Source organism: Hyperolius riggenbachi, chromosome 2, assembly GCF_040937935.1.
Source record: "Hyperolius riggenbachi isolate aHypRig1 chromosome 2, aHypRig1.pri, whole genome shotgun sequence".
NCBI lineage: Eukaryota > Metazoa > Chordata > Amphibia > Anura > Hyperoliidae > Hyperolius > Hyperolius riggenbachi.
Window position 1 is genome coordinate 309,520,563 of NC_090647.1, and position 14,423 is coordinate 309,534,985.

At 40.0% G+C, this 14,423-nt stretch overlaps 1 protein-coding gene across 4 annotated transcripts in view; it reads right to left on the bottom strand.

Annotated features, from left to right (window-relative positions):
- Window positions 1-11,625: 11,625 nt before the first annotated feature.
- The window catches only part of THRAP3 (thyroid hormone receptor associated protein 3), an 87,191-nt gene continuing 84,393 nt past the window's right edge, over window positions 11,626-14,423 (bottom strand). For 3 of the 4 annotated variants that reach the window (XM_068269064.1, XM_068269065.1, XM_068269066.1), the window contains one exon: window positions 11,626-12,702. In XM_068269064.1, the coding sequence (XP_068125165.1) occupies window positions 12,490-12,702 (213 nt within the window). In that variant the 3' untranslated portion in view covers window positions 11,626-12,489. Of the gene's footprint in view, window positions 12,808-14,423 lie in introns of all 4 variants that reach the window. The other variant, XM_068269067.1, reaches the window with a different exon arrangement.

Consider the following 14,423-nt stretch of genomic DNA (forward strand, 5'->3'; position numbering starts at 1 on the left):
GTGTATTTTTCCATTTTGTGTTATCTCATTGTATTATATCAATAATTGCAAGTCCATATTTGCAAAAATAACAGTAATAAACCCTCATGGCATACATATTTTAAAAGCTAAGTCCCTTAGCAAACAATTTATGTATTGTAATTTAAATTCGGTCACTTTCGTTTATTTTTTTTACACAAGTGTGTTATATGGGGCAGAATGGGCTTGTTATAAGGATAGGAAATTTATTTTGTAATTTACTTCATAGAGATTTTTTTTTTTGGGGGGGGGGGGGGGGGGAATAGATGTTCTCACACAGTCTCCTGTCTGGTTAAAACGTTGAAAAACAGCGTTCTAGCTAGCAGGAAATGATTGTTACTTTTGTTTTATTAGACTATATGATTAGAACTATAGTTGACCAAAAAAAAAAAAAAGCTAAACATGGCCAAATGTTGCTCCCTCCAACAGGATCAGGTGCAGTGGATGGCAGACTCCAGTGCAGACATCAGAATTTACCCAAAATATTGTAGAATTGGTTGTCTGTTCCCAATACGTTAAGGGCAAAAGGAGGAAATGGGGTGCTTAGACAATGTTGGATGATACCACCAATACATTTCAGCAATAACCAATACCCACTCCACTTCAACTAAAGCTTTCTGTTTACTGCAAATGTAACAATGTTTTGAGATCTCTTTAGGTATGATTAATGAGTCCACAATTATTGTTTCTACTGTACTTGCAAGGTGCATAATTCTAGCAGATGCAGTGCACTGGTAACATGAATTTTGGATTTAGTAAGAGATCCTTGTTGGTCTGGAAATGTTGCTACATTTGCAGAAAACAAAATTCTTTAGTTGAAGACAACTGTTTAGTGGATTATTAAATCATTGCAAAGTATTATTATGTTGAGAAAAGTTTTAACGTTATAGTGTACAAGGAGATGCTGATCCACTTATGGTGCCCTTGTAAGTCTAAGCACAGGATGAAATTGCTGCAGGGAAATGCTGCCACTGATGTTTTTAGCTATCTGGAAATTCACTTTGTGAGTTGTGACACCCACTAAAAAATAAAAATGCTTGTTTAGGCAGAAATTGCATTTAAAAATACATATTTATTGTCAAGATTAAATCTGAGAAATGCCAGATATCCTAGCTGTTTCAACTGCTCCACCTTGTGGCCATGCAAACTGCTGGAGTGTAAACTGAATAGAGAACATCAGGATCTACAGTACAGGAGTGAGAGAAGACTTGAATTAAGTACATGAACATGTAAGTAAAGAGACTAGATGGCCAGGACATGTAGAAGGAGTATCGGTGATAACAGAATGTCCACAGCTAGTCACTGAGGGAAGTACTGGTAACTCATGAAGCCACTGGAATCTGGGTGGAGAGAAAACAGTTGATGATGACACTTGTCAAAATATAGATTATCTGATGACTAAAGACGATATGAATCTGATGAATCCCTTTCAGTACTGAATATCTTCTTATACCATGTGCACGTGCTTCATGCCCTCTAGGTTGGTTCCACCACAGTCACTTGTACAAACAGGTCACAATGAAGACTTCCTGGTGCACAAAGGTCTAACATGACTTGCTTCAACTCCTGTAAATTGTGTCAACATGTTCATAAACCTGGATAAGCAGTCAAGCTAATGAAACTTTGAATACATAATATGAATAGCTATTTACCTTTCTTTAGTCTGATGTACCATCTGTAAGAAAAGATAATGAACCATATTACTTAACCATAAATAAGAAATTAATGTGTGTATTCAGCAATGAGAGGTTTTTCATGGGTGGTGACAAGTCACTACAAACAAGGTAGAAGGAGTATCGGAGTCAGTAACGTGCCCCGGTTCTCGTAGCTGCCACAGTTCCAACGGTCCTGTGTCCTGATAACCCCTCCCAGCTCCACACACTAGGCTTCAAATGTCAAATTCAAAATGTAAAAAAAAATTGCACCAAAACAGCAGAACGAGAACATCAGAAAGCCCATCATGCTTTGCACAGCATAAGGGGAAAACTGCCCGGGCAGTATTCTGCTGTGCAGCTAAAAATGAGGCTTGTATAAGAGACACAAAGTTCTGATGCTGTGAAACTGTTAAAGAAACACCAAGCCTTTTCAGTGCTGCTGAGTCGATGTTTAGTCTGGAGGTTCACTTTAAGTTAAGTTATTCATAAACCCTTTTATTTCAGCATCAACATGGGTTTACTAAAGATAGGTCTTGTTTGACTAACATGCTCCGTTTTCATGTGGTGAATGCTAATCAGTATATTGAGAAAGCTTTGTGATATACTTGGACTTTGCAAGGACTGAAGGCAAATCGGTGTGCATGGATAATGAACGGGCTAATGGACAGAGGGGGCAAAGATCATAATCAGAATAGGTAACTTATCAGTAAGTTCCCACAGGGGTTGGTACTGGGTCCAGTACTTTATCAATGACCTTGTAGATGAAGTAGAAAGTAATGCAGATGATGCAAAGTTGTGCAGAATTATCAAAACTCAGGAAGATGATGACATATCACAGAAGGATTTGCATAGTATGGCTATATGGGCACAAAATTGACAGATTAAATTCAATGTTGAAAAATGTAAAGTCATCCATCTTGGTCATACCAAAGGCCTAGCACAATACGAAATAAACTGAATACAGACCAGGATATTAAACTTGGTGAGGTAAGTAGAAAGGACTAGGTGACATTATCTGTATATGTAGAAAAACATTTTTATGCAGTCTATTTAGAAAGAGGTTCCTTACAGTAAGAGCGCTTAAAATGCGGAAAACCTTACCACAGGATGTAGTTATGGCAAAATTCTATATCTGCATTTAAGGGAGGCTTGGATGCTTTCCTTGCACTGAAGGACTTTCATGGCTATAATTACTTGGTAATTCCTGGTGGTGGTGATCCTGGGATTTTATCTGATCACCATCTGAAGTCAGGAAGGACTTTACCTTTTAAAGCGGGATTGTCACCATAAAAATCAAATTTCAACAGCAACTGGTCAGTGTATTCAGTGATAAAGATGCTAATCCTGCATTCAAATCTTTTTCTGCTGTTATGATTTGGAGTTATACATACTTAAGGAGCACTGGCCCTTTAATAGTCAGTGCCAAACAGTTGCATACTGGGGGCTCTCTTTATCTACAATATATTCCTCCTCTTCCATTTATTTCCCTGCCTAGCTGACTATCTGAAACACAATCCCCTGCTCACTTGTGTTTACAAACAAGGCTGAGGTGACTCAGCGATTGGAGGAGAAAAGAAAAAAAAAAAAGTAAAGGGCAAAAATGACATCGGGATTTAGCCTAAACTGTGGGCATTCACTGAAATCAAAACATGGACAGTACAATACATGTGTTATGTAAGTAGATCAAGTATTTATCTACATATATGTGTTCTTTTCCCTGGCATAGTAAGGCTAGTCCTACGGCTTTAAAGCGGATCCGAGATGAAAAACTAACTATAACAAGTAACTTGTCTATATATATCTAATCTAAAGTTTAGATAGTTTACTCAGCAAATCTAGCTGCAAACAGTTTCAGCAGTTTATGATTATGTATTCCTGTGATACAATGAGGGCAGCCATGTTCTGTTACACACAGGCAAGCTGATCTGTAACTAAAAGGGTTTTCACCTTTCTATGGATTAACAGGGATATGCAAGGGTGCAGGCTAATGTTGTACCATATTTTCTTGTTGAACTTGGAGTGAACTATATAACCATTAAATGCAAATCTTCAGCACTATGACCTTATTCGGAAAAATGAGGATTGGATGTACGTTATCTTCCCTGTATTGGCTCAAAGGACAACTGTAGTGAGAGGTATATGGAGGCTGCCATCTTTATCGCCTTTTAAAGTAATACCAGTTGCCTGGCTATCCTGATGATCCTCTCCCTCTAATACCTTTAGCCATAGACCCTGAACAAGCATTCAGCAGATCAGGTTTTTCTGACATTGTCAAATCTGATAATATTAGCTACATGCTTGTTTCTGGTGCGATTCAAACACTACTGCAGTCAGATAGACAAGCAGGGCTTCCCAGGCAACCGGTATTGATTAAAAGGAAATAAATATGTCAGCCTCCATATACCTCTCACTACAGTTGTCCTTTAAGGTATGTCAATGTAAAGTTATTGTTTTTTGTAACCTTTGTGATGTTACCCCAATATAGCACACACCGTTACGTCCCTGCATAATATGAGGAACACCACGTTGCTGGAAGAGCAGCAGTATGACCCTGTAATTGTAAAGGTCCATACCATGTATGAGACTTAATGACTGCTTAAAGTTATTGCATAGCTTGCAGCATTTAACTTTGCATGATTGAATTCCTGACAGTATAATAATTATAATGAAGGTTCTGGTTAACCAGTTTGGTTTCTAAGGTTAGGTGGTCATCTGAAGGCCAGAATAGGAGGTTTTGGAAATAATTCATTCAGAGATTCATCATCATCTGTTAAAATAGGTTGTATTTTCGTAATGATTTGGCATATCTTCTAATCCCGCATAGTACGTTAGTACTAGTGGTGTGGTTGTTTTCTCTTTCTATTTCAAGATATTCTTTCTTTTGGACTCTTAGTGCTGCATTTATTTTGGCATTTATGGCTCTGGTATTGTAGCTTTTTTTGCTGGAAAGATTTTGTTAACACCCTGATTTTTTTTCTGTTCTGTAGGGATTAAAGGACAACTATCATGAACAATTGTAAAATACGTACCAGTACATTTCTCCCAGAGTAATTTGCACCATAAACTACTTTTCTTCCATTTCCCTGTCACTTACAGTAGGCAGTAAAAATCAACAGATCTGACAGGTTTTAGACTATACAGTTTCCTTGCGGGGAATGCTAAGTATTTCCTTTATTCCTTACAAAAGCAGTCTACTGAAGGGATCTATATAAGGATGTTGGCCAGCCTTCCTACTCACATGGATACTATTTTGGCAATTAGACTGAACAATTGTGATTCAACAAGTGCTTTTTGAAAATAAGGGGGATGAAAAAAAGTACTGTATATTTAACCATCATGGAGTCTCATATTTTCATTGTAAGGCATTACATTTTGACTGTGAATTGTGCCATATAAGTGTGATGTAAAACCTGGTTCATTCAGCGCCTAACAAAAACAAAGAACACTCTTGCTATCAGCATTGTTCGCACAGCCAGATAATAGTATTATGTTCCTACTTACAGTAAGTTTCAGGAGAGCTGGGGCTGAATTCTATTGTTTTTCATTTGCATACATAAAGCAGAATTTGTTTTCAGCAAAGAAAAAAAAAATGGAATGTGAGCACATTGGAGCATCCAAATACCTACTACTACTTTTTTTCCCCTGTACACAAACTTGTAAGCAGCCTATTCATTTCAATACGCTGCAATTCCCTGCCTGAATTCACAGACAGAGAAACGTTGCAAATTGTACCTAGTGGAAATTAACCCTTAATGCAATAGTTTTGTTAGGATATTTTCTGAATCATTGGTTATTCTGTTATAAATACAATTGCCCGATTTATGCATTCATAAATTTTAATCTTGTCCAAGTAATTTTTAACTGTTACTTTCTATGTTACATTAATAAAAACATTATGAACAAAACTAAAATTGTGAATAGAATGGTTTTAAATGGTATTCTCCTTCAATCTACATACTACAAATATCTATGTAGCACTGTAGCTTAACAGAATCTTGTTCCTCAGGTCCCTTCTGAGTAAAAAAAAAAAAAAAAAAAAAAAAGCATTTAATCTGAGTAATCTGAACATGTTTATGAGAAGAATGGGACATGAAGATGAGACTTCTGAACTGCCGGGCTGATCATAAAGCGTTAATTCTTAGCAGTGGGAGGTATTATTTGCTCTGCGCTTGGCAAGCAACTCAAACTGCTCTGGCGTCAAAGGTCTCAGTTAGCAAGGTACTTAAAGTACAGGCATGCAATGTGCCACCACTAAATTTCTATCCTATGCAATACTGGCCCTATTTAATTAATCACGCTAAGATGGACAGAACCTTTCAACGTTGCATTTTTGACATGAATTGCAAAATGGTGCTGTAGTGGAAGTATTCACGCTTTGTAACATCTGATGTCCTTTTGGAATACATGTGCTACATAAAACTTTAACACATATAGTGTAAATGCAAACCTGTATCACAATTGTGCTTAATAACCTCCTGGTCATTTCTTTTCACCTGGATTTCTCTGTTAAAGGCAGTACATTGTTTTTCTTTGCATCTGTCAATTTTGTTGGAAAAAGTCACACACAATTCTAATAACAACTGCTCCATAGGCTGAATCTGTCTTATAACAATTCCTGCATATGCGGTTGTGTCACAATAACTTGGGCAAAAGTATTGTATATAATCAATTGCAATAATCTTCAATGCAGGTTACTGAATGCCATGCTGCAGTAAGGCTCTTGAAATGGCACAAATGTAATACAGTTTTTGAAACTATAATTTTACTATCAATTCACTGGTAATCAGAAGACAGGATGCCCCTACCTAAATTGGTTCTTCAGGATGAGGTGCCTTGCAGTTTATATTTATTTAAAAAATTTGAAAATGATCTAAGCACACACCCAAAACTTTTCTGCATCTTTGTATGTGCTACAGTCCTGATATGCCAAAAACAAAAATCAGCAGCAGCGCTAAAAAAAGAAAAAATCAGCTCTTTAATGAAGATACAGGCAATGAAAATTACATGTGAGAGGTGGGCTTGTGGTCAGCTACAGCCCGCTGTTTCAAAGTGTCAAACTTCATTCTCAAGCTGCAAGCTCTCTCTTGACACTTCGAAACAGTGAGCTGTAGCTGACCAAAAGCCCACCTCTCGTAATTTTCATTGCCTGTATCTTCATTAAAGAGCTATTATTTTTTCAGCGGTGCTGCTGACATTTGTTTTTGGCTGCTTTTTGGTTTTGAAGGACAACAGAGCCCTTTCCAACTGTAGCACGCTGAGTCTCCATTGGAGTGCTGGGTCCACCTTGTTTATTGACGGATATGCTGCACAATATTTTTGCCTTTAAGAGTTAAGGTGGCCATATATATCACAACGCTGCTGTGGGAACACCCTCATAAGGTTACAGTAGCAAAGCACTTTTCAGAGCAATGGCGATTGGAAAAGCACCCCGAAGCGCTCTTGGTGTGCACCAGCCGATAGATTGCCACTCAATGTGGCAAACAGATCGGAGAGGGGTAGAATCCTTCCACACACTGCACATAGATTTTCAATAGATTTCAGCATTAACTATATTTTGAACCACAGCATTGCACTGCTTTATTCAGTGCAACCCTATGGGCCGTCAATCTACCACCGCTTTCGATCAATCAAGATTTTCTGTCTGGTCCAATTAATTTACATTAACCACTTGAGGACCACAGTCTTTTCGCCCCTTAAGGACCAGAGCCTTTTTTTTCCATTCAGACCACTGCAGCTTTCACGGTTTATTGCTCGGTCATACAACCTACCACCTAAATGAATTTTACCTCCTTTTCTTATCACTAATACAGCTTTCTTTTGGTGCTATTTGATTGCTGCTGCGAGTTTTAGTTTTTATTCTATTCATCAAAAAAAACATGAATTTTGTCAAAAAAATGACTAACTTTCTGTGCTGACATTTTTCAAATAAAGTAAAATTTCCTATACATTTGAGCGCGAAAGCTATTCTGCTACAGGTGTTTGATAAAAAAAAAAAAAATCAGTGTATATTTATTGGATTGGGTAAAAGTTATAGCGTTTACAAACTATGGTGCCAGAAGTGAATTTTCTGATTTTGAAGCATCTCTGCCTTTTCTAACCTCCTGTCATGTTTCATGAGGTGCTAAAATTCCAGGATAGTATAAATACCCCCCAAATGACCCCATTTTGGAAAAAAAGACATCCTAAAGTATTAACTGAGAGGCATGGTGAGTTCATAGAAGATTTTATTTTTTGCCACAAGTTAGCGGAAAATGACACTTAGTGAAAAAAAAAAAAGAAAAAAAAAAAAGTTTCCATTTCTTCTAACTTGCGACAAAAAAAAAAAAAAAAAAAAGAAATCTGCCACGGACTCACTATGCTCCTCTCTGAATACCTTGAAGTATCTACTTTCCAAAATGGGGTCATTTGTGGGGTGTGTTCACTGTCCTGGCATTTTAGAGGGTGCCTAATTGTAAGCACCCCTGTAAAGCCTAAAGGTGCTCATTGGACTTTGGGCCCCTTAGCGCAGTTAGGCTGCAAAAAAGTGCCACACGTGGTATTGCCGTACTCAGGAGAAGTAGTATAATGTGTTTTGGGGTGTATTTTTACACATACCCACGCTGGGTGGGAGAAATATCTCCGTAAATGACAATTTTTTTTTTTTACACACAATTGTCTATTTACAGAGATATTTCTCCCACTCAGCATGGGTATATGTAAAAATACACCCCAAAACACATACTACTTCTCCTGAGTACGGCGATACCACATGTGTGGCACTTTTTTGCACCCTAACTGCGCTAAGGGGCCCAAAGTCCAATGAGTACCTTTAGGATTTCACAGGTCATTTTGCGACATTTAAATGCCAGGGCAGTATAGGAACCCCACAAATGACCCCATTAAAGAGACACCCCAAGGTATTCCGTTAGGAGTATGGTGAGTTCATAGAAGATTTTTTTTTGTTGTCACAAGTTAGCGGAAATTGATGTTTTTTTATGGGTTTTTTTCACAAAGTGTCATTTTCCACTAACTTGTGACAAAATAAAATCTTCTATGAACTCACCATACTCCTAACGGAATACCTTTGGGTGTCTTCTTTCTAAAATGGGGTCATCTGTGGGGTTCCTATACTGCCCTGGCATTTTAGGGGCCCTAAACCGTGGAGTAGTCTTGAAACCAAATGTCGCAAAATGACCAATTGTCCATTTACAGAGTTATTTCTCCCACCCAGCATGGGTATGTGTAAAAATACACCCCAAAACACATTATACTACTTCTCCTGAGTACGGCGATACCACATGTGTGACACTTTTTTGCAACCTAGGTGTGCTAAGGGGCCCAACGTCCTATTCACAGGTCATTTTGAGGCATTTGTTTTCTAGACTACTCCTCACGGTTTAGGGCCCCTAAAATGCCAGGGTAGTATAGGAACCCTACAAGTGACCCCATTTTAGAAAGAAGACACCCCATGGTATTCTGTTAGGAGTATGGTGAGTTCATAGAAGATTTTTTTTGTCACAAGTTAGTGGAAAATGACACTTTGTGAAAAAAACAATACAAATCAATTTCCGCTAACTTGTGACAAAAAATAAAATCTTCTATGAACTCATCATACATCTAACAGAATACCTTGGGGTGTCTTCTTTCTAAAATGGGGTCACTTGTGGGGTTTCTATACTGCCCTGGCATTTTAGGGGCCCTAAACCGTGAGTAGTCTGGAAACCAAATGCCGCAAATGACCCTTGAAATCCTAAAGGTACTCATTGGACTTTGGGCCCCTTAGTGCAGTTAGGGTACAAAAAAGTGTCACACATGCGGTATCGCCGTACTCAGGAGAAGTAGTATAATGTGTTTTGTGGTGTATTTTTACATATAACCATGCTGGGTGGGAGAAATATCTCTGTAAATGACACATTTTTGATTTTTTTTTAAACACAATTGTCCATTTACAGAGAGATTTCTCCCACCCAGCATGGGTATGTGTGAAAATACACCACAAAACACATTATACTACTTCTCCTGAGTACGGCGATACCACGTGTGACACTTTTTTGCAGCCTAGGTGCGCTAAGGGGCCCAACGTCCTATTCACAGGTCATTTTGAGGCATTTGTTTTCTAGACTACTCCTCACGGTTTAGGGCCCCTAAAATGCCAGGGTGGTATAGGAACCCCACAAGTGACCCCATTTTAGAAAGAAGACACCCCAAGGTATTCCGTTAGGTGTATGGTGAGTTCATAGAAGATTTTATTTTTGTCACAAGTTAGTGAAAAATGACACTTTGTGAAAAAAACAATAAAAAAAATCAATTTCCGCTAACTGTTGAAGTTCAGGGGTATAAGCATCTGCAAATTTTGATGACAGGTGGTCTATGAGGGGGCACATTTTGTGGAACCGGTCATAAGCAGGGTGGCCTCTTAGATGACAGGTTGTATTGGGCCTGATCTGATGGATAGGAGTGCTAGGGGGGTGGTTAGAGGGGAAAATAGATGCAATCAATGCACTGGGGAGGTGATCGGAAGGGGGTCTGAGGGTTTGGCCGAGTGATCAAGAGCCCACACGGGGCAAATTAGGGCCTGATCTGATGGGTAGGTGTGCTAGGGGGTGACAGGTGGTGACAGGAGGTGATTGATGGGTGTCTCAAGGTGTGATTAGTGGGGGGAATAGATGCAAGCAATGCACTGGCGAGGGCTGGGGTCTGGGGGCATTCTGAGGGTGTGTGCGGGTGATTGGGTGCCCTAGGGGCAGATAGGGTCTAATCTGATGGGTATCAGTGACAGGGGCTGATTGATGGGTGATCAGTGGGTGATTAGATGGCAGAACAGATGTAAACTATGCACTTTGGAGGTGATCTGAGGGTAGGTATGGGGCAATCTGATGGTGTGGGTGATCAGATTGCCCGCAAGGGGCAGGTTAGGGGCTGATTGATGGGTGGCAGTGACAGGGGGTGATTGATGGGTGATTGACAGGTGATCAGTGGGTTATTACAGGGAAGAACAGATGTAAATAATGCACTGGCGAATTGATAAGGGGGGGGTCTGAGGGCAATCTGAGCGTGGGGGCGGGTGATTGGGTGCCCGCAAGGGGCAGATTAGGGTCTAATCTGATGGGTAACAGTGACAGGTGGTGATAGATGGATGATTGATGGGTAATTAGTGGGTGTTTAGGGTAGAGAACAGATGTAAACACTGCACTTGGGGGGTGATCTGACGTCGGATCTGCGGGCGATCTATTGGTGTGGGTGGGTGATCAGATTGCCCGCAAGGGGCAGGTTAGGGGCTGATTGATGGGTGGCAGTGACAGGGGGTGATTGATGGGTGATCAGTGGGTTATTACAGGGGGGAATAGAGGCATACAGTACACAGGGGGGGTCTGGGGAGTGATCAGGGGGCAGTTTAGGGTTAAAAAAAAAAATAGCGTTGACAGAAAGTGCCAGGGAGTGATTGACGGGTGATTAGGGGGGTGACTGGGTGCTAACAGTGGTCTGGGTGGTGGGCGGGGGGGTCTGAGGGGTGCTGTGGGCGATCAGGGGGCAGGGGGGGGGGGGAGAATCAGTGTGCTTGGGTGCAGACTAGGGTGGCTGCAGCCTGCCCTGGTGGTCCCTCGGACACTGGGACCACCAGGGCAGGAGGCAGCCAGTATAATAGGCTTTGTATACATTACAAAGCCTATTATACTTTTTACATGCGGCGATCCGGGTGCTAGTAACCCGCCGGCGCTTCCGAACGGCCGGCGGGTTACAGCACGAGGGGGGGGGGGGCGGGGTTTATGCGGCATGTTGTACTATAGATTCCTGGCAGATTCGATCAGTGATCAAGTCTGCCAAGAATTACCAGGAAAACCAATGTGTGTATGGCCTGCTTTACCCCTTCAAAAATGTACACAACATGGCTTTTATTATGCAAACCAAAATGAAAAGATAAAGTTCAAATTAATTAAAAATAAAATTTCTTACAATCTGCAATTTGTACCCATTTAACGTTTATTTCAATGAGTGATCATCCACATAAGGAAAAGACTCAAAATATTTTTCTACAAAGGATACCACCTCTGTGGTAACTATTACTAAGCAGGCTTAAAACAGGTACAAGTGATAAAAAAAAAAAAATCTTTACAGGATTTCAATGATAAAAAGATACATAATGAATTATGGATGGTGTATGTTCACATTAAAGAACACTCATGGTATGCCTAAAAAGCCCTCAAAACTGTAAGGCAGCATTTCTGACAACCCTACATAAACTGTGATCCAAACGCTAGAAGCAATCTACCTAGAAGATCTACTAACCGGACTACTGGACAACACCCCATGTAACCATGCCCAGCTAGTACACTGGTGCACTGACATGGTTAGAGGCATGCCAAGACAATCACTACTCAGATTTCAAAGGATCCTCAGGACCTGATGTAGTGCACTAGAAAATAATTTCAGCAATCAGATTGTGCAGTTATGCAAGGCCACATATGAAGACCAAATCATGCAAACGGCTATAAATTACTGCATATGTTGCGGCCTTACAGTTACAAATTTCTTAAGCACACAACAAGCGTACTTAAAACACACAAGTTAAATGTACTTTTATGTATACATATTTTTGGTGGGTGACAGCATCGTGTGAATGTCCAAGTCCACAGTATCCCCTTTAGTCTATGCTATTCGCCAAATGCTAACATATGAATTAAAAGAGAAATTACAAATCAATGAATAGTGGAAAATATAAAATCAAGCATTTGTCAACAGAGAACATTTTGTTGAAGTGGAAAAAATTCAGCAGTCCATGATATCCTTGGCCAAAGGATAGGAGGAAAGAGTCCAAATACCAGGAGTTTAGATTAGGCTAATCTGTTGGCAAGTTGCCTTTGTCATCCTTTTCTGGTCCGCTCTCGTCCTCCTCTATTTCTCCCTCCTCCCCGCTGAACTTGTCGTGGGCCCACTTCGGGCTGGTGCCTGGCTTTCGAAACAAGAACCTGCCCCTTCCACGAGGGAAAGTGGCACGGCCTCTCCCACGGTTCACCCATTTGTCTTCGTTCTCCCCTTCCCGGTCGTCGTGCTGCAGAAAGATGAGAATGGATCAGGACGGTGTCGGGACACTGACAGTCACTGAAATCAAAGGACTCCTCCACACTATGCCCTGGGCTTTTGTTTACCACCGCACCTGAAAATGAACATGCCGATATAAAACGCACATTGGGAACATACATTTCCATGCCTACCTGCTTAAATGGGCATTGCTCTAATAAAAACAATTCCCACAGTCAAATTAGGTAGTGGAACGACATTAAAAGGCAACAACATTCAAACATTTTTAAAGGCCAACTAAATCCGAGCGGTAAGGTTCTCTTCCCCCACAACTATTAATATCAAGCACAGCTCTCCTCCTAGATTATGAATTAAACTGGAAATAAACAAAATAAAGCTTTACTAGTGTGGGCTAAGCTCTACACAGCACAGGAGTCTGCTCCAGTGATGGTGGCTTCCAGCTGACTGCAGAGTAATGCAGCTCCCATAAACGTATACAGGGGTTTCACATGCAACCTGCTACAAGTGAATGGGAGCAGGACCATGAACTAACAAGGCGGAAGCCACCATCTACTACAGGAGGCTGCTCTTCTGTGAGGACACTGCCACCTGGTGCTCACAGTAAAATAAAATCATAAATTAGCAGATGTGGCCTGTTTTAGTGTTCTTAGCTTATGGGGAGAGATCCTGGCAGTAATCTTGCTGGTAGGGTAGATAAGTTTTAAAGCAGTTTGAGAATATCGAACAGGTCCTGTAATTACCAACAACTTTATAGATATGACAATTCATCTGCTCCCCCTAATGGCTGCAAGGAGCAGAATATGTTCATATAAAGAGAACTATTCCCAGAAAAAGGGTTTTTTTGCTACTGTTCTTCTGGGTGTAAGCTACATTCAAAGTCATTACTAAGAGACTTCTCTAATCAATAGTTATCGGAAGACTGTGCAGTTAACAAGGTTAGCGTAGGGCATTAGATCCATGTTTGTGTAGCATTTTCAGTTATAGCTAGGTAAAGGAAACTAGGTGTAAGGTTTAGGTTTTCCTTGTAAACTTTCCTGTTAACGGGCCCTATAGGATCTCTCTTGTAATCAAATGGCGAGCTTCAGAATTCTGATTGCAAAGGTTGATCTGTGTATAAATGTAACTCTACCGTAGTAATAATGTAATTGGGAGTAGACTTTTTATACAAAGGAAAAGACAAGAAACAAAGTCCTTTTTGATGTGATCTATTTCACCTCAACAAACTTTATATTGATAGAAAGGACCATAATGTGAAAATGCACAAAAATACAAAATCTTGCAAGATCTTATGGTACAAGAGTATGAACAACTTTATTGGCATAGATACAAAAAGATTCATTAAAAAAAAGGTCTCTGTAGAAAGCTCCTCATTTATATGAACAATCATCCAAAACAGGGATATCAAGATTGGTAGTAGAGTAGGCCTAATATATTAGCAAAAAAACATTTGGCAACGACACACTCGTTTTGGGTGCATAAAGCCCTTCTTCAGGCCACCGTATAAAGCACTTTCTACAGAGACTTTTTTTTAAGGATTTTTTTTTATATCTGAGCCAATAAAGTTTTGGATACTTTTGTACCATAAGACCTTGCAAGATTTTGTATTTTTGTACTTTTCACATTGTGGTCCTTTCTATCAATATAAAAAGTAAATGTAACTCTAGCCAGGACTCACCGATTTGACAGAATGGGAATGTCAGAATAGATGTTGAGCAGAAGATTCGATCAAAT